This window comes from Chroicocephalus ridibundus, chromosome 4 (assembly GCF_963924245.1).
Source record: "Chroicocephalus ridibundus chromosome 4, bChrRid1.1, whole genome shotgun sequence".
NCBI classification, from domain to species: Eukaryota; Metazoa; Chordata; class Aves; order Charadriiformes; family Laridae; genus Chroicocephalus; species Chroicocephalus ridibundus.
Genome location: NC_086287.1, coordinates 3,788,094 through 3,814,591, shown reverse-complemented (window position 1 = coordinate 3,814,591; position 26,498 = coordinate 3,788,094). Strand labels below are relative to the sequence as shown.

The 26,498-nt window shown below is 40.2% G+C and overlaps 1 protein-coding gene across 12 annotated transcripts in view; it reads left to right on the top strand.

The window, feature by feature from the left end:
- The first annotated feature begins 4,982 nt into the window (after positions 1 to 4,982).
- Positions 4,983 to 26,498, top strand: part of PPFIA1 (PTPRF interacting protein alpha 1) — a 60,653-nt gene continuing 39,137 nt past the window's right edge. For 9 of the 12 annotated variants that reach the window (XM_063331718.1, XM_063331715.1, XM_063331719.1 and 6 more), the window contains exons 1-2: positions 4,984 to 6,410; positions 7,519 to 7,782. In XM_063331718.1, coding sequence (XP_063187788.1) covers positions 7,519 to 7,782 — 264 coding nt within the window. In that variant the 5' untranslated portion in view covers positions 4,984 to 6,410. Of the gene's footprint in view, positions 6,411 to 7,518; positions 7,783 to 26,498 lie in introns of all 12 variants that reach the window. The other 3 variants (XM_063331708.1, XM_063331710.1, XM_063331717.1) reach the window with 2 other exon arrangements.

Here is a 26,498-nt window from a genome sequence, read left to right as displayed (position 1 = left end):
TTTATTACACATAACCTGGCTCAGGATCAGTTAATCTGACTGGATGTATTGCAGTGTCCAATCTGATAGAGATTATCAACTCTGTGCCTATTACGGTGTTTAACATTTTGCCTTTGCATTCACAAAGTCTCCATTTGACTCGTATCTTAAATGCAAATCAAATCAGGCCAGATGCTTTTTACTAACGTTATTAGGTTTCGGTTTTTATGTGTGATGAGCTGAAGTGAAATTGTGTTTGTTCATGCAGATGTAAATTCCAGTTTATTTTTCAGCCTTGTTTTGGTTTTGCTTGAACACGCTGTTCTGAAGATGCTACCTTGACGGCTCCTCAGACTGAAGTCCGCAGAAGTGGTACAGCAAAAGTAACCAAGATGAAAGGTGAGGACTTTGCCTTTCCTGGCATGCACTTGAATTCTCACGTGGAAGGACTTCCTCAACTTGCAACATTGGGTAGGTGGAGGCAAGTCAAACAGTTTCGGCACACTTGAACTCTGACTCCCTAAGGATGAGGACAAAATAATGAGCACTATCCTATCAGTAAAGGTATCTCATGACTCCATTGCCCTCACCACCACAGCTGACACGCCTGAGAAACACATTCACAGGGAACAAAAATTCAGACCTCAGAGCTTAGGAAGGGGCAAAACACAACCTATAAGGTCTGCAGTGAAGATCTCCCCTGTGATGCTGGAACTGTTCATTGCTTGTCGACTAGTGGCAGGAAAAAAACCTTGAATCTCCCAAAAACTTACTATAATTTTTTTAAAATGCTTTTCAGTTTTTAAAGTCTCACTTTACTAGACTAGTATCAATTTGATTTATTTATATTTTTATATTACCCTGCTGAATGTTGCATAACAGAGGAAGGAAAGAATTATCTGAAATCCTAGTCAGAGAGGTAAGGAAATACTATCTCTCCTTTTCTGCCAATACATTTTCATTCTATGTATTTGTGATCATGCTTAGAAAACTGGGTTTGTTTTTCACTTGCACATGAAGAGTTTAAGTATTTTTACTAGTGGTTTGCTTAACTTTTTAACAAGCGGGTCAAGCTGGCAGGGTATTTTTGTTTTCTTTAAAGAATCAGACAAAATCAGCACCTCTTGTCTATAAGGAATACAGTCATCGATGAATTGTGAGCTATGGGAGACAATTTTGTTGGTGCAGGTAAAGACAAAGAGAGAGTTTGGGGCAATGAAATAGAAACATTTACCTGTAGGAATGTGCTTAGAAATAAAGAGCTGATTGTGTTCAAGGTAATCTTCAGGACCTAGTTTTAAGCATTAAGTAACTGCCTTTGTTTGACCCCAGAAATACGTTGCTGTGCTTCTTAAGTACGGCCCGCATTCTGCTGACAGTTCTACATTGATGCGAATTATGTGAAAGAAACCCTCAGTTTGGGTTAAACCCTCAGTAGCAGGTTGAAGGAAAAGGCCAGGTGAATGATGCTTTCCTTCCTCCCCTCCCACAATCATTTTAAGTAGTTTAAGTTAAAATCGAAGCCTAGAAGTTTCTAAATATATCAATATAAATATATCAAAGCTTGTAAGTAATAGCATTGAGCTATGCTGAGACTATTTGACAACACAGGTTAATTCACAACATTGGGAGGTTTCCTCAGGAAGAGCAGAATTGATTTTGGAAATTTTTTTGCTACTCTCTTTATATTGAAAAGTCAGACGTCAGTATTTATGCAATTACACTTAAATAGTGTATTACTCGGCGTTAAACCTGTGCTAACCAGTATTTGGCAAAACCTGTGATTTGAATGTGCCTCATAATATTTGATTTTTTCCTTAAAGTTCCAGCTCCCGGAGTTGTGTGATTATATGAGAAACTTCAAGAGGAAAAAAAAAAAATCTTAGACCTCATGGCTGTAGAGGAAAAGTTTAAAAATGTAATCTGAATTCACCCTAAAGCTCAACTACCAAAGGAAAAGAACACAATATAGTAAATTTGTAATGGTAAAGATTTTCGTATTTGGGGGAAGGATGAGTGACTCATTAACGATCCTTTCTATGCAGCGCTAGGTGTCGATATGTTGTATTTACAAATTAAGCGTCATGTAATCCAGTCACAAACCTGCACATCCTTCAGTGCAAGGACTGCTGCTTTTTGGCACGACCTGCCTCTCTCTGCGTAATTGGCCCTTGATGCTTTTCAAAGCTTTCCACTCTGAAAAGTGGAAAGTGACCAAGGATGAGGAAAAGGCTGAGGTACTTAATGAAGTCTTTGCCTCAGTCTTCAGCAGTAGGACCAGTTGTTCCCTGAGCACCCAGACCCCTGAACTAGAAGACAGGGATGGGGAGCAGAATGAAGCCCCTCTAATCCAAAGGGAAACGGTGAGGGACCTGCTTCAGCACCTGGAGGTGCACAAATCTATGGGGCCGGATGGGATCCACCCAAGGGTATTGAAAGAGCTGGCAGAGGTGCTCGCCAGGCCACTTGGTATCATTTATGAGCAGTCCTGGACAACCGGGGAGGTCCCAGCTGACTGGAGGTTAGCAAATGTGACACCCATCCACAAGAAGGGCCGGAAGGAGGATCCGGGGAACTACAGGCCAGTCAGTCTGACCTCGGTGCCTGGGAAGGTCATGGAACAGATCCTCCTCAGTGCCATTACACGGCACACGCAGGAGAACAGGGTGATCAGGCCCAGTCAGCATGGGTTTGTGAAGGGCAGGTCATGCCTATCAAACCTAATATCCTTCTATGATAAGGTGACCCACTTAGTGGATGAGGGAAAAGCTGTGGATGTTATCTACTTGGATTTTTGCAAAGCTTTTGACACTGTTTCCCACAGCATTCTCCTGGAGAAACTGGCTGCTCATGGCCTGGACAGATGTACTCTTCGCTGGGTAAAAAAGTGGCTGGATGGCCGTGCCCAGAGAGTGGTGGTAAATGGAGTTAAATCCAGTTGGTGTCCAGTCACAAGTGGTGTCCCCCAGGGTTCGGTGCTGGGGCCGGTTCTCTTTAATATCTTTATCAATGATCTGGATGAAGGGATCGAATGCACCCTCAGTAAGTTCACAGATGACACTAAACTGGGCGGGCGTGTTGATCTGCTTGAGGGTAGGTTGGCTCTGCAGAGGGATCTGGACAGGCTGGACCGATGGGCTGAGACCAATGGTATGAGGTTCAACAAGGCCAAGTGCCGGGTCCTGCACTTGGGTCACAACAACCCCATGCAGCGCTACAGGATTGGGGCAGAATGGCTTGAAAGCAGCTCGACAGAAAAGGACTTGGGAGTGTTGGTTGACAGCCGGCTGAATATGAGCCAGCAGTGTGTCCAGGTGGCCAAGAAGGCCAACAGCATCCTAGCCTGTATCAGGAATAGTGTGGTGAGCCGGACTAGGGAAGTGATCATCCCCCTGTACTCGGCACTGGTGAGGCCCCACCTCGAGTACTGTGTTCAGTTTTGGGCCCCTCGCTACAAGAGGGACATTGAGGTGTTGGAGCGTGTCTAGAGAAGGGCCACAAAGCTGGTGAGGGGTCTGGAGGACAAACCTTATGAAGAACGACTGAGGGAGCTGGGGTTGTTTAGCCTGGAAAAGAGGAGGCTGAGGGGAGACCTTATCACCCTCTACAACTACCTGAAAGGAGGTTGTAGAGAGATGGGGGCTGACCTCTTCTCCCTGGTGACAAGTGATAGGACAAGGGGAAACGGGTTCAAGTTACGTCAGGGGAGGTTTAGATTAGATATTAGGAGACATTTTTTCACTGAAAGGGTTATTAAACATTGGAATAGGCTGCCCAGGGAGGTGGTGGATTCACCATCTCTGGAGGTGTTTAAAAAAAGGGTAGATGGGGCACTGAGGGACATGGTTTAGAAGTGGCTCTTGTCAGGGTAGGCTAAAGGTTGGACTCGATGATCTTAAAGGTCCCTTCCAACCTCAACAATTCTATGATTCTATGATTCTAAAAAGCAAGAATAGGGTCTAAAATGCAAATGCTCTATTCATAGTGGTAACACAAATGGAAGAGAGAAAAGCTACATTTTTTTCTAAGCTTTGCCTACAAACTCCAACCTTACTCAGGTGCATGTAAAAAGCTTTAGAAACAGGCTCATCCAGGAACAGCGTAAAAGCAAGTGGAAAACGTTTATATGCTGTTTTGGAAACAGATTACAAAGGGAAAAAATGGAGTTATTTTGTCCGTGCAGCCCAAGCCAGTTTCCTGTGGAGAATAGGCGATGACGGCGAAGTCACCCCTCGCTGGAGCTGTGCTGAGGACATGGTGGCACCGCTTCCTCACAGGGCGAGGCGGGAGAAGCCTTCGTTGCCCACACCAAGCCTTCACACAGCACATACGTGGATGAATTACGGCAGCAGATGGCTTTGTTACACCACTTCAACTGTTCACTGTGTCCCACAGACTCACACAGGTGTTGGCTCCTCCGGTGGCTTTACTCACCACACAGCCATTAGTTACACCGTTTAATTGGTTAAACCCATCACCTCACAGCTCTGTGAGGCATAAGGCTTGCACACAGGGCTCACCACCATTCCAATGTACGTTGCAAGGGTGCAGGTGGAAGGCACTGGCTGCCGGCTGAGGCCGGGGGAGCAGGTCGAGAGGGTGGGCTGAGGCGACGGGAACGGGCTGAGGGATCGGGGCAGGGCCCAGCTCCTGCCCAGCGGGCGATGCCTGTATGCAGGAGCGGGCAGACCCGCCTGGCAGGGCCCTGCCGTGACACGCAGGCCCCGGGAAGGACTGTGATTGCCGGGGCGACTCTGGCACAGGCAGCGCTGATGACTCCCGTCCTGCCCTGTTGCTCAGCCCCACAGCGAGCACGCCTCCTACCCCGGGGCTCTGCTCCGGAGACGCGGCAGCCCTCCTTTTGGGCGGGCACCCGTGGGCGGCGGGAGTGTCGCTTGCCGGGGAAGAGAACGGGCGCTCGCCGGGGCCTCCGCGGGGGAGCGGGTCTCGAACCCGCGCTGAAGGGGCGCCCGAGCCTCCCCGCGCGGTGCATTCTGGATCCCGCACTGATTTATGCAGGAGCCGCAGAGGGCGCCGGGAGAAGCGGGAGGAGGCGGCGGCGGCGGCGCTCGGTGCTGGCGCGGAGGGTCAGGGGCCGGCGGCGGCGATCGGGGCTCTCCCCAGCGCGCAGGGCCTGTGCCGCCCCCTCGGGCCGCGGCACCGTCGTCGCGGGACACAGCGGCACCTAACCCGGCCTCAGCCGGCCCATCGCCGGCCACCACGGACGTGGAGGCGGCGGCGGCGGCGGGCGGAGCCGAGCCGGGCCCGGCCCGGAGGGACGCGAGTCCTCCCGCCGCGGGGGAGCCTGCCCCGCCGCTCGGTAGCGAGGGCCCTCACGGCGCCGGGGCCTCCACGGCCGGGCTCGCTCCTCCGGGGCAGCACGGGCAGCGCTGAGCCGCAGCCGGCTGTGTGCGGGCTGCGGGGCTGCGCTCCCGGCGCCGCTGGGGCCTCCGGCGGGGAGGGAGGGAGGCCCGGCCCGGCGCTCCCCGTGAGGGGAGGCGGCGGGAGGGAGAGAAGGGGGTGAGCAAAAAAGCCCCATCTCCGCGGCCAGCAGCTTTGTTTGTCGGGCCCTGCCGCGGGGAAAAGGAGCGGCGAGACCCGGGCGGGCGAGGTGCCGGTGCCCCCGTCTCCCTTCGGGGCCTTCCTCGCCCGCTTCTGCTTCCCAGGCGCTGCCTCCCTTCTCGGCGGGTTTCTTTCACCCCCCTCGGCTGGATATCGCCGGTTCCGGAGCGTCGCCGGTGGGACCCGGCTGGGGCGAGAGCGAGTGGAGGATTAATGCAGAGGAAACAACAGGTCTCCCTTCTCCGCGCCTTCCAAAGCGATACCAGCGCCTTGCTCTTGGGATTATAAATGTTTGAACTAAGACCCAGGAAACTGGAAGGAGAGCCTCCCGTTGGAATTAACAGAAGAGGAAAGAAGGGAGGCTTTTCCAAATCCTTTACGAGAAAGCTCGTGCCGTTTTCCCATGCTGTCCACGCTCTCTTTAATAATGCGATTGTGACCTGAGTGGAATTTATGAGCGATGAACTATTGAAGCTTATTGCACCACTGCATCGGACTACATTTTTTATTATTTTTTTTTTTCCTCAGCACATGATTCCCCCATGCCAGCTGTTTCAGGACCTATGGGCCAGTAATAGAGGGACAGGAAGCTGAGACAGTTTATTTTCACATTCTTGTGTTCTGGGGACTTGGCTAGTTAGCTGAAGCTGCTGCTGCTTTTTACCGGATCTGCTCTTTTCTCAGCAGGTTTACTTGTTTTCATGTGCACGGGGTGTTTCAATTAAACAGACATTGGACTAGAGCTGAATGGATGCTTTGCAACCCGAAAGGTTTTTGGGGGTAACAAAAAACTACTAAAAACAGAGAAGAACTGGTACTGCAGGAAACCTGGGGCCTGTTTTCCAAGCCTTTATAGTTTATTGAGCAAGGTAAATAATGTAGTGGTGTTGAAAATACAGGGCTTATGGTAATCATGCATGAAAATGTTATAAATCACTTCAGGCTGTTCCAAGTCTTTCAAGGGATTGAGAGGTCCCACTGTAAGGCTCAGAGTAAGTTTAACTGTTCTTTAAAATAAGTGTGAAATTGAAGGCTAAGAACAAACTTTGTGGTACCTGAGAGATTGAAAGAACTATTTTTTTTGTGATCCGCCTTACGTTCTTGTAGGTTTGTGATGTTGAGAGAGGCGGTCTGAAGAACTTTAGAAGCCTTAGTGATTCAGCGAGCATTTGCAGTAATTATATTAGGGATTTTTTCCCATGCTTTTACAAAACGCGATGCCTTAGCCCCTTGTAAGGATCAGTTAGGGTGTCTTAAAAGTCTTTCCAATTTAACAATAGTACAGTGTTTACATTTGCATTGTTAATTATATTCGTACTCTGCCTTGAATTATTTTTGCTTGCTTTTACTTTTGTTATCCACAGTGACAGCTGCTACCACTTCATAATGATATTTTTGCTTTTTATCTTCCTTTACATGTATATCTCCTGAATTGGACTATGTGGATTTACCACTAATTTACATGCATCACTTTTACCATAGACACAGCCAGCATAAGCTCACAGTACTGTTTTAGATACTATCTTTGTATGTTTCAAGTGTTAGAAGAAGCAGATAATGATTCTTAAAATATGCAGTGTAATCACTTACTGGTTTAAGTGTATAATTTTTGGTGGCGTGCTGCATGCCTTATCTTTGTTTTTTTAAAGATCTCAGCAGCAGTTTACTCTTAACAAAAATATAAATCCATTAAAATGAGATCACAGTTTGAAACATAGCTGTAAAAATCTGGTTTTGCAAGAAGTCACAAGATTCTCATTATGAAGTGATGCCTTGATTAAATTGACTGTATACCTTTTCTCCTGCAGTCTTAATGAAATAGTGGCAAACACTAAGGTGTTGGCAACCTTTGCTGATGCTATCATTGGGAAAGCTGAGTTGGTATTATGGGTAGTATCCAAAGTTCCTATGCTTATCCTGTTTAGATTTGTTTGACTTTAAATTTATGGTCTTTGTTTTGTCTTATTTTGTTTCAAGATGATGTGTGAGGTGATGCCAACCATCAGTGAGGCAGAGATTCCCTCTGGGGGAAATGGAGGCCATGGTTCAGGTTCCCCGTTACAGTCAGATGCTGATTCCCATTTTGAGCAATTAATGGTATCCATGTTGGAAGAAAGGGATCGCCTTCTGGAAACACTAAGAGAAACTCAGGAGACGCTAGCATTGACCCAGGGCAAGCTTCATGAAGTTGGTCATGAGAGAGATTCCTTGCAGAGACAGCTCAATACTGCGCTTCCACAGGTATGGACATTTTGAAAGGAAGGTATCTTTCGATAATTTTTGTATTCTTTGTGGGTTTTTCTGTTGGCTTTTTGCATATTTAATTTACTGAAGAGTCAGGCTACGTTAGGGGAAGGTCAGTCTCGCTTAGTACTTTCCTGAAGTATCTGTTGGTGCTTGCTCACTTTGAGAAGGACAGAAAAGCAAGGTGAGCAGGGAACATCAGCCCTTTCCCTCCAGTATGCTTTCCCAGTTTCTGCCATTTCTTTGGCTTAGCTCGAGCTTGAAGTCTTACCTACATCCTTTTGTTTTATAGAACTTGATGGACTTTCTTCTGTCACTAGTATTTTTTAATGTTGTTTCTAACCAGCTGATTCGTTCACATGCTTAAGAATAACGTGCAGGCCATTCTGGGAAAGAAAGCGGGCCTTTCTGTTACAGTTACGAACTTTGATGTAAAAACTTGAAAAGTTTAGGACTGCTACCTTGTCATGGCAGTGTAGAAGTCTGAACGTGTTGTTTAACTCATAGTTTCTTTTGGAGAGTTTGGATTTTTTCTTTTTTTAGGAGTTACTAATTGACTTCTGGAGGATGCAGTGTACCAATATACAGCCTGTAGTGCTCCATGTGTTACGTAGGGCAGTAGTGTGTAGTTAGGAAAGGTGGTTGGTGTCTACAGGACTTGTTTTTTGTCCATCCTAGTTAAAAAGGATACAACTGAACTGTGAACGCTTTGAAAAGCATTTGACTGTAGGCAAAGCAGAGGCCGCTTTCAGGTGTCAGTTAACTGTTGATAGCCTTAAACTTTCTAGCATGGTCGGTTGTTGTCCCAAGCATGTCATGATGATGATATACTTGCATACGTTATTTCAAGAATACTTACTGTTTTTACAAATGTTTACGTATGCTTAAATATTGTGGTTCCGGTTTATACACTTTAAAACAATAGTTCTAAACCCGTCTGTTTCTACTGCTCTCATTATAATGTAATCACCATATGACTCTTGGTATGGTAATTGGTACTGGCAATTACTCAGGGATAGAAACTAAAAAGTAACACATGTTAATCTAGTTGTGTTACAATGGTATGATGGAGATCAGAAAGGGGATGTTTTCAACCTTTGCTGCTCCCTGTGTTAAATCATGTGCTGCAGGCAAAAATCATTCTTTGGTGTTTTTTTTTTTTTTTTGTAATAATTGTGGCTTCTCTTTAGCCGCTATTTCAGGTCTGCTACATTAATGGATGCCATTAACCAATTGTATCATCTGTAAACTGTTATACTTGAATTTGTGGATAAGTAGAATCACCCAAGCTCTAAACTGTACTGTTCCTCTTTTCCCTTTTCAGTTCTCAGCTTTCCTTCCTAAATCTAGTAAGCTACTTACATGTAAACATTTCTTTCTAAACATTTCTAAAAGATTAACGCATTTAAAAAAAACAATTCCCATTTTCAAGAATGTCATAATTGTATGGTTTCATGTGAAATCTGTAGGAAGGCAAGTCTCACGGTTCAGCTGAGAGAGAAATTTTAGTGCAATTTTATATAAATATATAGCACTGTAGATTTTGTAGATTGCTGTTGAAAAATACTGCTGTCGTGGTGTGAAAACTATGCCACTTTTGTCCTCAGTGGTGCTTAAGCTGAAAAGATTGTGGAAGGTGACGATTGATGATGCCTTCAAAAGTCAAAAATACTTCATTGTTCTTGCTGCAATCAGGAATAACTTCTGTATTTGACAAGTTTTTGTAGTTGTTATGGTGAAGATTCACTCTACTTCATAGGTGTAAATTTCTGATGAGGTGAAAAGATGTGGGTTGTTTTTTTAAAAATTCTAGTAAGTGTTCACTAGGAAAACTTTGCGGTGACTGTAATATTTCAAACTATTCAAACGTTTTTGTTAATTATTTCAAGCTGAGCATTCTTTTGAACCTACTGCCTCAAATGACCCGTTGTTTAGCTGTGGATTTCAAGGAGGGGTTGAAGCAGGATAACTTTAAATTTACTGACAACCACCTTGTATTTTTTCAGGAAAGAAGGGATTTAGTAGTCCACATTTTTTTTTTTTTATCATAGTAGTTGTTTTCAATTTAGTAGAAAGAGATGTGAAGATCAATTTACCTAGTTATAGAAATACTAGTATAACTGCATGAATTACTAAATCACTGTGTAACCAATGTATTATTTGTCCCTCAGACTTGGCATGTAGCTGTAACACGTCTTTGCAGCTGATTTTGGAATACTTTATCTTAAGGAGTATTGAATTGAATTGTTTGTGTGTACACTTTTCCTGTTTCATACATTTAGCTGAATCGGCCAGTTAGACCATTCTGATAACAGATGGAAACTCCTTGAGTAATAGAAGGAATGCCAGATTGACTGCTTCTGTACCAAAAGGACTTTGCTGTTTTTAGTATGAAGACACACAATTTTTAATGGCATCACTGTACTTGATTCCTTACATTAGCTGAATTTCCGTGTGTAAAGAAGAGGCTCACGCCGGTGTGTATGTAGTTATAAAGTGGCAAATTGGTAGTTGTGTATTTGCACATCTTGTAGATTATAAAAGCAAACAAAATTTTTTCCGCAGCAGTGATGTGCATTCTCTGAAGTATCAGAGAAGTAGACTTTTCTAGTGTACTTGTAGTGCGGTGGTTAGCTAGTAATTTAAAGACATCAGTTCTAGCTCACGTAAACCCGAAACAGCTGTTTAAAGTAAGGAGACTTTTGTTCTGGATGTCTAATTCACAGAGAGGAGAGCTTTCTACTCTTACATAGATGTGCTTTATCTGTTCCGTTTACACAGAGTAAAACTGACAAGTTTTTCTTGTACGGACAGCTGGAAATGAAATACATCAACACTGTCTTGATAAAATAACTGGATTCTTGGCAATGCTTTTTGTTTTCTGGGAGTTACCTTCTATTACATATTACCCCAGTCAAACTGTACTCTGACCTTGGAAAACGAACTTGATGAAATCAAGTTGCTGTGCAAGAACTTAAAATTAAATTTATTCTTCCTATAATTTTTCATGGAAAAAATGAAAATTAACTGTACTTTGAGAATTTAGAGAACTGTTACTTTTCATGTAAACACATTCAATTATGATTTAATTATGGTCAGAAAAATAACTCCTCTCTGTTATTTTTCATGCCCTCAATGTGTCTTCTAGAGTGTATTCCATAAAATTCAAGGTTAGCATGCTTAAAATTTGTAAGTTAATCTGTGAAACATACAGGATGCTACTGCATTTAAAAGTTAAATTTTGAACTTAAGGTAGTTGGGGTCCAAGTGACTATCGATTCTTGCTACGAAGGTGTTGCAGGCTAGGGTTCATTTTGCTGGTAGAATTTGATGTAGAAATTTCTGTAAATAACAAGATGGTTGTTTTAGATGGAGAAGACTAGAGTTGAATTTACAGGGAGTCTGGTACCTAGCACAAATAAAAGCATAGTTGATGAATGTCACAGGATGACAATTTTAATATGTATTTTAAGAGTTTTATAAGCTGACGTACAAACATGCTTCTGTAAGACAGAAACATTCTTATGAAGATCCATCTTAAAATTGCGCTTCTAACCTTTTGGTCTTAAATTTGTCATACTTTCTTTTCATTTCTATGCAAGGTAAGGAAAATAAAAGAAGTTTTTTCTGCATTTGTGATGGTCCTGTTCAGAATTTCTATATTTAGCAATGTATATATAGGGGCAGATGAGAACTTTCTGTCAAAGGCTGTGAGTGTCTGTGTGTAAATATATTGTAATGTGGATTTAAATGTGGGAATAAAAACTGCCTATAACTTTGGTTTGGCTTCAGCTTTACTAGGTTGCCCGTCACATCTTAATTTAAAGTGAGTCCATGGCAGGCTGTCTTTAGTTGCTCTCTATCTATAGTAAATATTTTATTGCTACTGCACACTTCAGTTAAAAATAGTGTGTGATCGTTTATATTTGTATTCAGGTAAATTCAGGCACGTCCCTATAGAATGATCTTCCTTAGACCATCTCAGAAATACTGTTTGATGTCTCACACAAGAAATATCTAAACGCTTGGTCAGAAAACTGCCCTGTTATTGTTTTATAATGATGAACTTAAGGATCTAGTTGCCATTTTAATAATGGTGTTACTTGGATTTCCTCCAGACAAGTTTTCAATAATACAGGATGTCATAGATGTAGAAGGGAGGTTTTGAATTGTACATAATCTGAAGAACACAGTTGCAAAAAGTACATTAAGTAAAGGGCTTGCCAAACTTTGCAGCAGCTGAGATTTCCTTAACATTTTAAGTGCAATTCCATTTACAGTATTCACAATTGTTCAGCCTTGAGGTGACGTAGCTTATATTTCTTGCTCTAGCAAGATGTGGTACTGACTTCTAAATAAAAGACATTAATCTCAGCAGAGCCATGTGTCCACAAATGATAAAGATCCAAAAGGATTTCAGATGTGCAGATGTCTGTCAGAGCAGACATGTCCTCCATTTCTCATCCCGTTCTGGCAGCAAAGATGGACATGAGTCTTTCCGTTGCGTTTTGGCAACTGTAATTTTAGTCTCATCTATGTAGAGTTTCAGTTGCTAAATTTTACTTGGCTTTTACTGTTAGTAAATTACTAAATAGATTTGTCTTTACCCTAAGTGAGATGGAGACAGGAGTTAATGTTCTGAATTCTTCCCTGACTGTATCAATAAACCTTAACTTCCCTAACATTTATTTCTTTACAAGGCATAGAAACAGACAACTTCTGTCCAAAACCCTCCGAATATGAAGTTATCTGAAAGTATGCTCTACGATTGGGCAAAAAGAGCAGTAGCTACGCTTAAATAATGTAGTGGAGTATATTGAGGACCAAGTCTCTAGCATTTGTTCTGACTTCTTAGTTTCTCATTTAAATACGTTTGGATGAGTTTGTTTATTGAAACATCCCATCCCTGCCCAGCAGACATCTGCTTGCCTATTGTTAGCAACTTGCTGTTTATACTGTGCTTTTAATTTAGGTTATCTTGATTATAAATAAACCTTTTAGCTAGATTAAATTTAGAATGAGTTTTAGGTTTTCTTGTATTTGAGGATAAACCTTAGTGCTGTTCTGATGTCCCATCAATCCCTTTAATAAAAAGATTTTATGAAGTCTAAACCTATTGTTTTTATTTTCCTTAGTTTATTTGTAGGAACAATGTTTTGGTGACTACGCAAAAATGCTTTTTGTTTGTTTTTAATAGTGGATGTAGCCCAGAAAGATGAGCTGGTGATTATTTTTTCCTACTCTTCTGTTACTGTGTACGAATGTCTGATAATGGGTTTATTAATGTTTGGTGGGCTGCAGTCTAACAAACAGGCTGTATGTAAGCTTGGGTGAAAAGAGCTATATAGGAAACAAGCTGTTTTAAAAATATATGGTATATTTAGAACCAGGTGAACTTCACATATTTATTCATCTATGCTAACTTGCTTGTAGCCTCTGGTACAGCAGGTAGTGTTTATTTTGGTGTTCTGGGAATTCTTTGTCTGCAAGCCCTTCTGTTTTTCTCAGCTCTTTTTAAGAGTATAACTAAAAACTACCTTAAAGATGTTTGTTAGCAACACCTACAGATTCAGTTTGTCTACATAGTTGCAATTTCCACCTAGATCTTTAATAAAAAAAAAAAAGGGAAAAAAAAAAAACCTCTTGGATTTTTTTTTTAAAGATAAATAAGAATTAAAAATGTAATTCCCTCCCCCACTTCCCCTTACAAGGTCTTAATGTTTTAACATCCAGTGGCCTGTGGCTTTGGTTTCTCCTTTCTGGTACTTTTTTAGGAGAGGTGGATGTTGGTTTTACACACTATAGGATTTGATGTTAGAACTAAGAGTACGCATTTGTTTGTGTTTTGATATATGTAGATCCCTTATAGTTAACAATGTTGTCAGAGAACCTGAATTTTTGGAGAGAACATTTCAGCTATCTATTAGTAATTTTGGGTTGCTTTTCCTAAGTTAGCACTGCATCCAAGAACTCAACTAATATACCTCACACTAACTTAATGTTGCCTTTTTTTTTTTAGTTTTCCTGCTTGAAAGAAATATGATAGAGGTCTTCGTGTAAGCTACTTTTAGCAATTTAGGCAGCTTAAGTCACTTTAAGCATGTAAGGCTGACTGTTATCTGTTGACATATATTAGAAAATACTTACCATAATCTCTTGCGCATATGGATCTCAAGCTACAAATACTGAGAAAGGATAAATTCGCATTGTGTGTGTCAGGTAATCTGGGTGTTCATCATTTTCCAAGTGTATTTTTTTGTAAGCCTGCCTGTGGATTCTCCCAAGTGTAAATGGGGAAATGTGTGGCAATTCTTGCCAGGAAAAATGTTTTCACATTCTCCAGGCTGAAGGAAGAATGATTATTTTGCTGTCAAGTGGAGTAAGCTTTTTATTCAACTTGACTTTTCACGGGAGCACTTGGAAATAACTGTTTCTGCATTTTGTAAACCCCAGATAATTGTGTAGTGAGCTGAATACGTATCTGTAGATTGCTTGAGGAGATGACTCTCCTAGTTCATATATTCAGAATTGGAGGAGGACTGCGGTTACAATACTTGTGAAAGTCAATGCTCAGTTTCCTTCTGATGTGTTGTTTTCCTTTAGGTTCTCTGTAAATTGATGTGAATAGTTGGTTAACTTGGTTTTTGCCTATGACCTTTATCTATTTCAGACTTTACTTTGGGTTTTGTATAAGCTCTACTGAAAATCATCTCTCTTCCTTCTAGTCTGCATGACAAGGCTCTGGGGCCTGTTCCTACAGTGTCCGGTGTTGTAACATTTTTAAGAAGAAAAGCTTTGTTGCTTAATGTTCTCTTCTGCTATTCCATGGTGGCTAGCCTTGAACTTTGCTCAGGTGTTTATGTTCATGTCTACTTGGGATATAGTTTTTGAGGATGGTAGTGAAAATCTTAATGGGAATACAATTTTGGTTGCATTTGAAATAGACTATGACTTTTGATGGGTACATAAGAATAAGAACAGTCAACATATCTTTTCCTGCAGTTCATCTGTTTTATGGTTATGTTTTCAGAAATAGAAATGTTTAGAAATAGTATTTTGTTTTAGAACTTCTATGAAGTGCTCCAAGATTCCTTAATGAAAAGATCCTTACACTACCAGTATTAGGCATCATCAGATACCATCAGGACAGATCTTAAACAAGGACCATCCCTTGTTTAAAGGGCCACATGGAAAAAAGCTTGAAAAATTTGATATGAATGTCCTAGTTTTGTTGAGGAGAAAAAAGAACTTCCACTTGGAAAATAAGCAAGTGATTTCTATTTCTTGCAATAGGAAAATGTGCAGCCTTTGGTTATTTTTTAAATTTTCTTTAATTTTTAATTTTTTTTTCTTTTTATTCCCCCCCTGCATATAACGTTAGTCTCTATTTGGGTATGCTCTGAGCCATGCTGTGTTGTGCTGTACTCCTGTTGCTAGTACATGGTGGAGTTTGGTATCTAATTCTGTTTCACATTTAATTGTCTAGAAATATTCTGAAGCACAGTGCTTACTTTTTTAAATCCTACCTCCCATATAAATACATACTGGATTTGGTTCTGTTCAGTTTACATTACATGTAGGGAAACATTGTTTTTAAATGTGTTATTTTCCTTTTATAAAGAATTGCAGGGTAGAATATCCGGTAAAAATGAGTAAAGAGTGTAGAGTTTTTACTGTTGAAAGAAGTGAGATTTTTTTTTTTTCCACCTCAAATTTACAGAACTGCACACAGTATAAGGATATAATTATATAAGCTTAGGTAGCTGAATAATTTATATAGTAAACAACAAAACAAAGCCTTAAGATGTGTAGTTTAAACAAAGAATTTTTGTGTCGACCTATACAAAGTTTAGGCTGGCTTGATGGGTAGTTGAAAGATCTAACTAAGAATGTTCATGCGAAAGAACTACCTTGGAACTGGTGCCCATTATTAATAATTGTCTTCTCAACATTGACAATTTCCTGTAATGAGAAATGGTGTTTATTTTGAATTCCTTGAAAAGAAATTTTGGCTACCCAAATCCTTGGTGTAAAACCTAAAACTTTCTTTAATGTGGAGAGGTCTCACTCAATAAAGAGGATCATAAATTCCTGTTATTTTAATGGTACTGGATTCCTGATTATCTCAGTAAATAGTAACCAATTTTGTTAAGCTGTTTTAGTACTATTTCTGAATTTTCAAGCACGATCATGAAACAACCCACTGAAAAGGGGGAGAGAGAGAGAGAGATCTGAAAGTGGAATTGCTTGCTTGTTTTATTGTGAGCTTCACAGAATGCTTGATATGAAAGTTTTCTCACGGTGTAAATCAAAATTGTTCTAAAAAAGAAAATTAGGGGGAAAAGGGAATTCTTCTGTACGCATCTAAAAACATCTAAAAGGGCTTTTGTCTTGATCAACGGCATGATTTAAATTGTGGATTGGCGAGCTGTGGATTCTCAAATGTCTTATGTAAACCTATCACAGAAATAATTTAGCAATACATACTTTTGCCAATGTCTTAGTCAAAACTCTCCTTTTCTTTGCACTCCTGCCCATAAATGGGAGATCTGCTAGCTGAAATGGTGGGTTCATAGGTCTCTGTAAAGCTTCCGGAATGAATAATACTGGATCAAAACTCTGTTACTAGTTGTGCTTTTCACTGTAGTTTGTGCTTGAGTAAGAGATGTGCGTTTACTGTTACCAAGGGGAACCTGAATTCTGTGTAATTCTATGTTCTTTAAGGTTCTGTTGTGTATTGTATTTAGAGTCCTGACTCTCATCTCCCACTTGAATCTCTTGCTTCTACTAGGATTTAAGACATGGGCTACCTTTTGTGTTTTAATTTAGAAACCCAGAAATAAAAGAAGCTTTTGACCCAAATCAAAGGTCATTTAAAGATTTAAGTGGGATTCTATTGTTCAAAGAGTTACCTGTAGTACTAGAAGTTCTTCCGATAACCTAATTATGGGGGTAAAGGATGATGTGAGAGGCCAAGGTTGGAACAGCAGAGCATGTATGGAGAGCAGTCTTGAATATTTGGGTGAATCCTGTTGGGGTTTTTATGTGTGTCTTAAGTAAACTTGTAATTTCAGAATATCTCTTCACAGCGCTCCCTATTTGCTGGATTACATTTGGGTGAACAACTAAAAGTTTGATTTAGATAATTTCAGGGGATGCCTTGGGATACCACTGTGAATCTTTTTTTTTTTTTAATTATTACTTAGGAATAAAAATAATAATACATTTTTCATGCAGTATTATCACCTTTTTGTAGTTCATGGGGGGAAAAGGCTTGGAAGGTCATAACATTCTTTTAGCTTTGTGTGGAAGAACACGAGGCAGGTGCATCTAGGAATTTATTTCTCTTAGAACATGCAGCTTGAGTTTTCAGAATGTCTTTGGAGGGTGTGGTTCGACAACATTATCTTCCAAAAGATGAGCCTTTGTTTTAAGAAATCTGGAATTACTTTACTTCATGTAAAGTGGAAATGAAAAAAGCTTTTTAGGATTTTGGCTCTCGCTGCTTGTCCATGCAGGAAAGAAGCCGTCCTTTTCCCCTCCTGTAATCTTATTTATGCTGATGCTTATATTCGTGTAACTCTGATCCCCTACAGGAACTGTGGTCTTTAGAGACTGCGTAATACTCTTCTCTATTTTGTGCAATGGTTATAAAAGATTAAGTCCTGGGAGGCAGGGAAGAGAAATGGGCCAAGCATGCCTTGGCTCTCTGCGGAGTAGGAGGCTGCAGGGTTTCCCAGTTGCATCATCTTTCCCTTGTTTGTAGCCCAGCGTGGAATAGAGCAGGAGCTTCTTCCTCTCCTCAGACCAGGTTCCTCACCAATCCATCTTTCACTTCAGCATTTGTTACTGGTTACAGCACATTAACAGACCGTCTGCATCTCTTCATCTCTTCCTTTTTTTTTTTTTTTTTTCCTCCTTCCCTGCCCTTTCGCGTTATTCATGTCCCTGGTTTTGTTCTGTGATGCTACACATTTTCTGGGTTGAGGTAGTTGATGATGGATATCTTTTGTGGCATACATACTTTGAACCTTAAAAGAAGCTTAACACCCCCCAACACACCCCCGCCTCCCCCATAAAACAACTCAGTCAGTGTTGCTGAGTTAAGTTTTTCAGTGTTTAAATGCCAGGCTTGTCTGTTGTAATACCTGAGACTATACTCTTTCTGCATGGGCTTTAGAGTTGCCTTTATTTGTAAAAATTGAGCAGCTTTTCCGTGGAATAGTCCAGTTATTTTTATTCTGTATATTGCAGATTTGGATATATTTAACTTCAGTCAGCCCAGTAAACGCACTTAGCATGTAAATGGGGTGATAGAGTACAAAGAAATAGAAAAATAAAATGCAAAGAGCCTGCAAGTTGAATTTCCTGCTGAAGGCATGTGTCTGTGCTCATTGAGTATTACTTGCTTAAACAAGTTTGAAGTTATAAGACTGAAGTGTTCATCACTTGGCAAAAAAATTAAATAAATATATATATAAAATAGGAGAGCACTGAGGGGGAAGTACGTGTTGATGCTTGTTTAACGAAGGTGGCTCGGCCAGCCTTATTCAGAGATTCCCAAGCACTCCCTTTTAACATGGTGTGAAAAACGTACTTTACAACTACTGGCCACAGAACTAAACCTGACAACTGGAGGCCAAGATGAATGATTAGAATAGGGCAGGGCTGTGCCTCAGCTGCTGCTCACAGTTTCTGCAAGCAGAAGTGTCTTGTCACTGAAATAATCGTGCATGACGGATCTTGTCCTGGGTCTGTTTCTAAAAAATAGTGAAGTATTAGTCATGTGAGGATTAATTTTTTTTTAAACAGACTAGAATGAAGTGTTTAGGATTAAATAATTTTTAGTTCATAAAAGTCACAGGAATTTAATAATAAATGTCAGCTGAGCCAGAATTGTGCTGTTTCTTGTGAGTGCAGTATGTTTGGAGTTGATAAAACCAAAAAAAGTATATTTTTTTTTTCTTGCTCAAGGAAACTGAGTTTGTTGTTGTTTACAACTTAGAATACCTTGCTACAGCTTTTGTAGTAGCTACTTAGCCTTCATAATGGGGGATCCCAGGAAAAATACTGAACTTGTTAAATTTTCTCAGCGTATCTTGCAGTTTTATGGTTTGGCGTTTTTGAGGGACATCGTGTGCTGTGAAATCCTGTATGGGATCCCCGGAAATCTTGACCAACTTTATGTGGAGAGTAGAAACTTCAATGCAATCTCTATAGTGTCATATTAAAGATGTAGGCTGGTTTTGTCCCATACCTTGTCAAACTGGTAATGCAAGATTCTTCCTCTTTAATTAAGTACAACTGTATTCTCCTTTTGCCATAGTGGGTATGGGTGTGGGTAGGTTTCTTCACTGACATGGACTCCAAAAATGGAGATGCCTAAAGCTACAACTAAGAAGTTGTGCTCCTACTTACTGTATTAGTAACTAATCAAAATAGACTGGGCTAGGGGTGCAGGAATGTGGTAATTCAAATTGTGGAACCCTTAGAATTCACTTGATTCAGAGTGTATCTGAGAGGCATTTGGTTTTCTATCGCCCCTCCCAAGTACTGTAAACTTATTTCTGTGTTAAGATAAACTATTCTTCTGAAACGTTGGTACTTGGACTGGTTAGAACTTGGACTGGTGCAGTATTGGAAAGGATTATTCTGTTATTGACCAGTCCCAACAGTGACAGTTCTACACAAAGTAGTCAGATGCATCCGAAGTTGAAAAGCCTGTTTTTCAATGATGACTAAAGTTTTCCTGATACGTATTTTAGCTGATCTTGTACATTTTTTCCAAGTTGAACAAGCTTGGTATGGTTTTTGAATACTTTGGTGCCATATCTGCCCTTTCAGGGGGCGTGTTCAGGTACATCTAAGAGCAGCTTAAGGTGGAGCGTAACCACCACGATGAAAAGATTCTAGCCATGTGATGGAAGATGGTTTTCTGCCACCATTGCATGTGAATAGATGTTAGGTTCCGTGCAAGTCTGAAGAACCCTTCTGTATTTCCTATCTTGCTGCTAGGCAGCTGTTACCTTAACAGCTGTTATAATGGTTCCACTTTTGGACTTCCTTACTTAGAGGATTCACAATGCTGCCTGAGTAGGGATAAAATTTTAAAAGTATTTTACAAAGACAAGAGAAGAAAATAGCTTAAAACTAGAAACTAGTGTTTCTAGTTAGTGTTCAGTTTGCTCATTTCTTCTTAATCCTCTGTGCGTGCTGTTAAGCTGCAGGGTTTGCCCCCCCCCCCCCCCCCCCCCACACACACTTGAGTATTTGGAGAAAGCTTTTCGGAGGAAAATAAGTATTTTGGTAGTTGGTTCACTGGTTTGATATGTAATCTTTGATACACACCTGTAGCTTTAAAAGTAGTTTAAAAGTCTGTGTTAAAAAGGTTGTGGTGAAAATGGGTAGTGTCTACTCTGGATTATCTGAAAATATACCCTGTGTGATCTACCATGCTTTGAACAAGCCTCAGATGCTGGCAGTGATTTGTTAAGGTCGATGAAAAGATTAACAAACTACCTGGAGAAATTATGGATTCTAAATCTTTCAGTGATCACGAGGCTAGTTGCCCCACAGGAAGATGCTTTGCAAACTGCAAGTTGTTAGACTTAAAGAGGAGTAACTGGATGAAATTTTCTGACTTATTTAAGGTACTTCATATTTTCTTTCCTTAATTTTGCAGACCTACAAAGAAGTTGTAGGATGCAGCTGTGGCTTAGTTTTGACTTCCAGCATGTTACCAGCAAAACAGTCTTAGAGATACCATTTGTTTCCTATATGACTGTTGTATTCACTGTGTTGTATGTTGGTCTAACTAATGGTGGAGCTTGGAAGATGCTGAGAGATCGGCGTGTGTACCTAGGAGTGCAAAGTACGGTATGTAATCAGTGACTGTTGGCTCTCTGGTGATGAACAAAGATATGTTTTAGCATGAGGCTCTGCCCCTAGTCTTGTGTACATAACAGTGCTGTTTTGCTGGGTTTAGAGAAAATTAAATGCAAGAGTATAGGCGGTAATGATTTTGCTACTCTGGGTGGTTTATACAGGCTGTAGTTAATGATTTGAGTGTAGGTGGCTCCTGTTCGCCCGTGTTCGACCTACGCTTTGCTGTGTTTACTCGGGTTTACAGGCTCGCTTTCTGAGCTGTCTGTAGGGTGTATAAAGTTTGAGCATTGATTAGTGTGGTGAAACGAAGACCTCTGGTCCTTCAAGGAGTAAGAGGCTGGATCCATCCATGTCTGCATTTCGGTACTTTTACTGCCCTGACACCAAATAGGACCTGTCACAAATGTGTTAGTCTGGTGAGGGGGAGCTACAGGAGGGAGAACATGGAACTTGATGTCTTTCTACCTCCCTTTCCTGTTACTTTTGCATTCCTCTTGCAAAGCTGTCAAATACCACCCTCCTTCTTTTATGTTTTCTTGCACTTCAACATGCAGCGCTTCCTGACAGCTCCCAGCAATGGAGTCCGGATTTAGTGTTTTGCAGTTCAGGCTCAGTGAACACCGCACATAAATTTAAGCAACTCAGTCAGGATGGTAACTGGAAACCTATTTATCACCATGGAGACTTGGTCTTGCTATAAACTTTTCCATTTTGCTCGTGGGCATATGTTTGGTACCTACTGGCTGTGAGTTAAGAGTTCTTTTGCTCATCGCTTGTCAAACGCTACGCAGTTGATTCTACCTTCAGCTCCAAAGTGGACTGGAAACAGCGAGTTTCATTCCAGAGCAATAACATTATGCAACTGTAAACACTTTAAAACTTAATTGCCTGTTTAGGATTGAGCAGTGTGGATGACAAAGCCTAGACAGGTCAATCCAAGAGGTAAGCTTGAAGAATACTGTACTAAAAAAGAGGGCCGGAATCATAAAAAGTTACTCCGGTTTAGTATTAGTCACTGACTGTCATCTGGCAGCAACAGTATCTTGAGTGGGTTTGTGCTGTGTTACAGTTTTTCTAGAGTGGGGAAAAAAAAAAAAGTATTTTTTTTGTGTCAAGAAAAATGCAAACTTCTGAGCATTGACCAACGATGGTATTAAACATTTTAAAACACCTCAATGCCTCAAGTTGGCATGTGAGATTTTTTTTTTTTAATAGTAAAGAAGTCTGCACCTGTGTTTTGGTAGCGGTCTTCTGAGTTATAAACATCTTATGCATAAGGAGAAATAGGGAAGGAGGCTGATATGCTGTAGTTTATAATTAATGTATTCTCACTATGGTGAGTAGTTGGCTCTAGGTGGAAAAATAGCTACATTGAGCAGGAAAAACCTTTCAATGCTCTGAAACACAAGAATTCGACATAACCACATTTCAATACTACATTAAGTATTTTCTTACATTCCCTTTTAAATTCTTGGGGTTTTTGAGAACAAAAGAGAAACTTATTTCATAGAACTGATTCTCTTAAAGCTTGAAATAAGTTTCATGTTTCCAGGTTAGAAAATCCAGGCCTCTTGATACTTCCTGGAAGTTAATTTCACTAGGTGAAAAGCAAAATATTTTTCTTTACACACTGTAGGCTGATTTTTCTCTTTCCCATTAGCACATGCCAGAGATAAGGGAAGGCTGAAAGCAATCTGATTTATATGCACAACAGGCAAAGCACAATTTTATTTCTTCTGGATTTGTTGTTGTTAAAGTGTCTCTAACTCTGTTTGCTTGGAAGGCTGAATTTAATGATTAAAACATGTCAGTTCTTTTCAGTTTTAACTCTAAGTACCCTTGAACTATTTCATAATTCTGACTGTTAGCTTAAAAAAACCCAAACCAAAACTGTTGTGACATAATAGGTACAAAAATTTGCTTGCTAGGAACTTCCAGATACACTGGGGGTATTGGTCACTGTGTGCTATGTAAACCCCTTAGGTTTCAAATGAAGTGGCTATGAAATACCCTGTTAAGCTTAGATGTTTAGGTTTTCTTTGCTTGTTTTGTTTAAGACTGTTTATTTGGCATTTTCATGCATGCATCGTTTGGAATAATTGTGGTTTATATGTAGTGTAAATAACATGATGGAAACTTATCTCAGATTCCATTGGTTTCTCCTCCCTGATGGCCTGCACTTTCCCCAGTTGTTCTTCTCGTGCTCTCTTCAGCTTCTCAGGTTTTTGAGTGGGTTGTTTGATATGCAGGCTACAGAACAGAATGTTAACAGTAAAACAAAATATTACTTAGAGATTAAACAGATAAATTCCGCTATCATATTTCTGGTAGAGATGTTCCTAAAGGCCTAACAGTTGCATCTTCATCCTTGTATTGCGAGAAGATACTACTTTAATACTAATTTAATAATTTCTGTGATAAATTTAATTTTTTTTTTATATATAGTTTCATCCTTTAGATAAGCTTTCTGGTCATGTTGTTGACTATAATCCATGATTCCTTTTGCAGTCAAGAGTGGTGTTGCGTATTGTTGTGGAATAAACTTTTTTGTGTGAGCACATTCCAGGCAAACTTATGGTTCTTTGTAGAGCATCCCTAATATGCAGCTGATGTTAATTGACTTTCAGGGACTACCTCTGTTTCTTCCAGGTATTTCCCTAAGTTAAACACTGTCTTTCCTGTCATGTAGCATTTATTGGTTTGTGATGTACTACCTGGAGAACCTATAAATTACGCTTGTAATAAACATGAAGAGAACCTGGTCCCTGAAAGCTGTAATGTTCCTGGACCGAGATCTCACAAGTAACCAAGTGCCTGTCAGCTGGGACATCAGCAATGGACGGGATTGACATCTAGACACTAGTTGGTCCAACTTTTAGAAAGATGTTTATGTTGTGGCCTCTAAAATACTAAAGGCTGAAGGTCAGTTCTGAAGGTTGATGCAGAAGAACCACTATTGCTTTAAAAAATTATGGAGTTTGTGGACAAAAAATCCCCCAGAAAATGTGTTACTGAACAACAAGAAACTTACTTTCTCTTATTTTAGCTTTTTGTTGAGAGTATTTATTTCTGGCAGCAAGAGTCATATTTGGAATGATTCAGTTGCTTCAGAACGTTACTTTCTTCAGTAAACATTTCAGTTCAGCATTGAGTATGGGTGTTTGTCAGTATGTTCTAATCAACAGGGGATATTTACCTAATATATTCGGCACTCTCCGACTAATTCTTGTAAGTGCTCTAAAGTGCATATTCTGAGTCCCATTCTTGTCAGTCCTCAGAGTTGGGTATTTATTATTTTGGTGGCAACCAGAAGCAGAGCAGAACTTCATTCTGAGATTCCAATCTTCTCCTTAATTGCAGAATAAGTAACCCAGCTTTTTGGATAAGCAGAAAAGTTTCTCAGGATTTTTCTTTTTCCTTTACTTCGTTCTGTACATTCATCTAATGCCAAGGAAGAAATGATGAGACAACTCAACCTTTTTTGAGATGATAAAGTTGCAAATAGTTTCTCTCCTTTTGAACTGCTTGAGGAAATAAGAAATTTTCTACAGTTGAAGGTTAAAACTAGAAAGGACATGTCTTTTGGCAGTGTCAACTGAAACTAAGGACATTCAAGTGTTCTTTATTAGGCAGCTTATGGGACTCAAAGCAACTATATTTTGTCAAAACAAACAGCGATGGAGGTATTATGCAATGCCAGAAATACGTGTCAGTCTGTTTATGCAGCAGCAATATAAATTCCTGTGTGCATTGTTCTTTTTTGGGTCATCTGACTGCGTGATGGTTCGTGTCATAATTGTGATATATTTGTGCTACAATTTATATTTGCACAGAAGTAGGCAATGGAACAGAACTGTATGTACTACAATCACTTGAAGAGCGAATAGACTGCCTTTCAAATATACAGCTGTTTTTCAGAAGATGAAGCTCATACATGTCTGAGATAAGAAAATGTATATTAATGCTATACCATGAGTTTAAGTTGAGAAAGGCTGATGGAACAGTGTCTGGTAGTCTATACTGCTTTCTTTATCCTGCTCTCAGAGGTAGAGGCTGGAAAAATAGACACTTCCATGTCAGTCCGATGTCCTTTGGAGAATTTGTATTGTCAATGCTTGTAAATTTTGATGTTGGCATTTTGAGTTCTCTTTAATTATTTGTTTTGAAAAGGGCAAAAATGCATATAAAGAAAACAAGTTCACATCAAGCTCTTTTGTGAATACTCTGATTCTATTAGTACTTCTGGTAGTTTCAATAGTACATAATTATCAAAGGCATAAAGATAAGTAGGGAAGAACTGCAACTTTGAAACCATATTCTGATTTCCCGAAGCTTGTATTGGAGCAAAAGGGATGTGTTCCATCAATTGCCTGTGAGTCTTGGAAGTTCCCACAGGTGGGATGTTGAAGGTACAGGAAAAGTTGGGACACGAAGGAGCATTCTGCAGGGAACGCTCAGAATAGAGTCAATTTTTCCATCAGCTCTTGTAAAGCTTGAAGTAGGTTTTTCCTTTCTTGGTTTACCTTGTACTCAGGAACCTTTTGTAGTTTAATTTGTTTGTTTAAAAGTTCAAGTAGCTGTATTTACAGCCCAGGTTGTTTTATTAAGTGTATTTCCAGGGATTTTTACTTGAAAATAGCAGGGCTTTTTTTTTTTTTAAGGATGCAAGTGAAATACTGCAGTGAAATATTTATGTGAGCATAGTTATTAAGTATGTTAAAGAAATCAAATATATTTTTTTTTATCAGTTGAAAAAGGAAAATAAATTAAGGCTTTTTTGCAGTCATTTGCTGATTAACTAGGGGGACTACGGTGAATATTTTTCCCAATGAGCAGGTTTTATTTAGGAAGAGGGATTATGAAGATGGATTCTGCATCTGTGATGGCGGTATTACTGTCTTTTTCATAGCAACCTTTAAAAGCCTAATACGTTAATAATTCCAAAGGGGTTCACTGTAGGTACATGTTGCACAACAGTATTTCTTGTCTTTACAGGCACAAGTATGTTTTAAAATAAAGTTTACCAAATTAATCTTGGAATTTGCAGAGAGTGTCTTTTGACTCTGCTTATTTTAGCCGCATGCTAGAATGCAGCTAAAATAAGCTCCTGAAAGGAGGTTGTAGTGAGGTGGGGGTCGGTCTCTTCTCCCAAGGAACAGGCGCTGGGACACGAGGAAACGGCCTCAAGTTGCGCCAGGGGAGGTTTGATTGGATATTAGGAAAAATTTTTCACTGAAAGGGTTATTAAGCATTGGAACAGGCTGCCCAGGGAAGTGGTTGAGGCACCATCCCTGGCGGTATTTAAAAGACGGGTAGACACAGTGCTTAGAGATACGGTTTAGCGATGTTTTTTGTCGGAGTTAGGCTGATGGTTGGACTCGATGATCTGGAAGGTCCCATCCAACCTGGGCGATTCTATGATTCTAATCTGCAGATGTGCTAGTATAAACAGTTGATACGTCCTTTTGTTTTTAAGCATGTGTTTTCTGTCGCTTTGAATTTCACTGCAAAACAGCTTCATCTTAAAGCTTTTACTTGATAGGCAGCTACTGTCTATTAAGCAGTATATCTTGCAGAGTTTGGAAAATTTAGAGAAGCAGCATTTGCACGCACAGTGTGTTTCCACAGTATGTGCTTCTTAGTTGGGCTTTTGTCCTGTTCGTCTTGTCTTGGTCATTGCCAGTTCAGCTGTACTAACCTACTGTTTATTAGATGTGACTCTTGTTTATTGAGTGTTTTCCTTATTTTAGACAATAGAGAAGACTAATTAATTTACTAGCATTTCAATGTTTTCTTATACAAGTGCTTCTGAAGTATTCACTGACCAT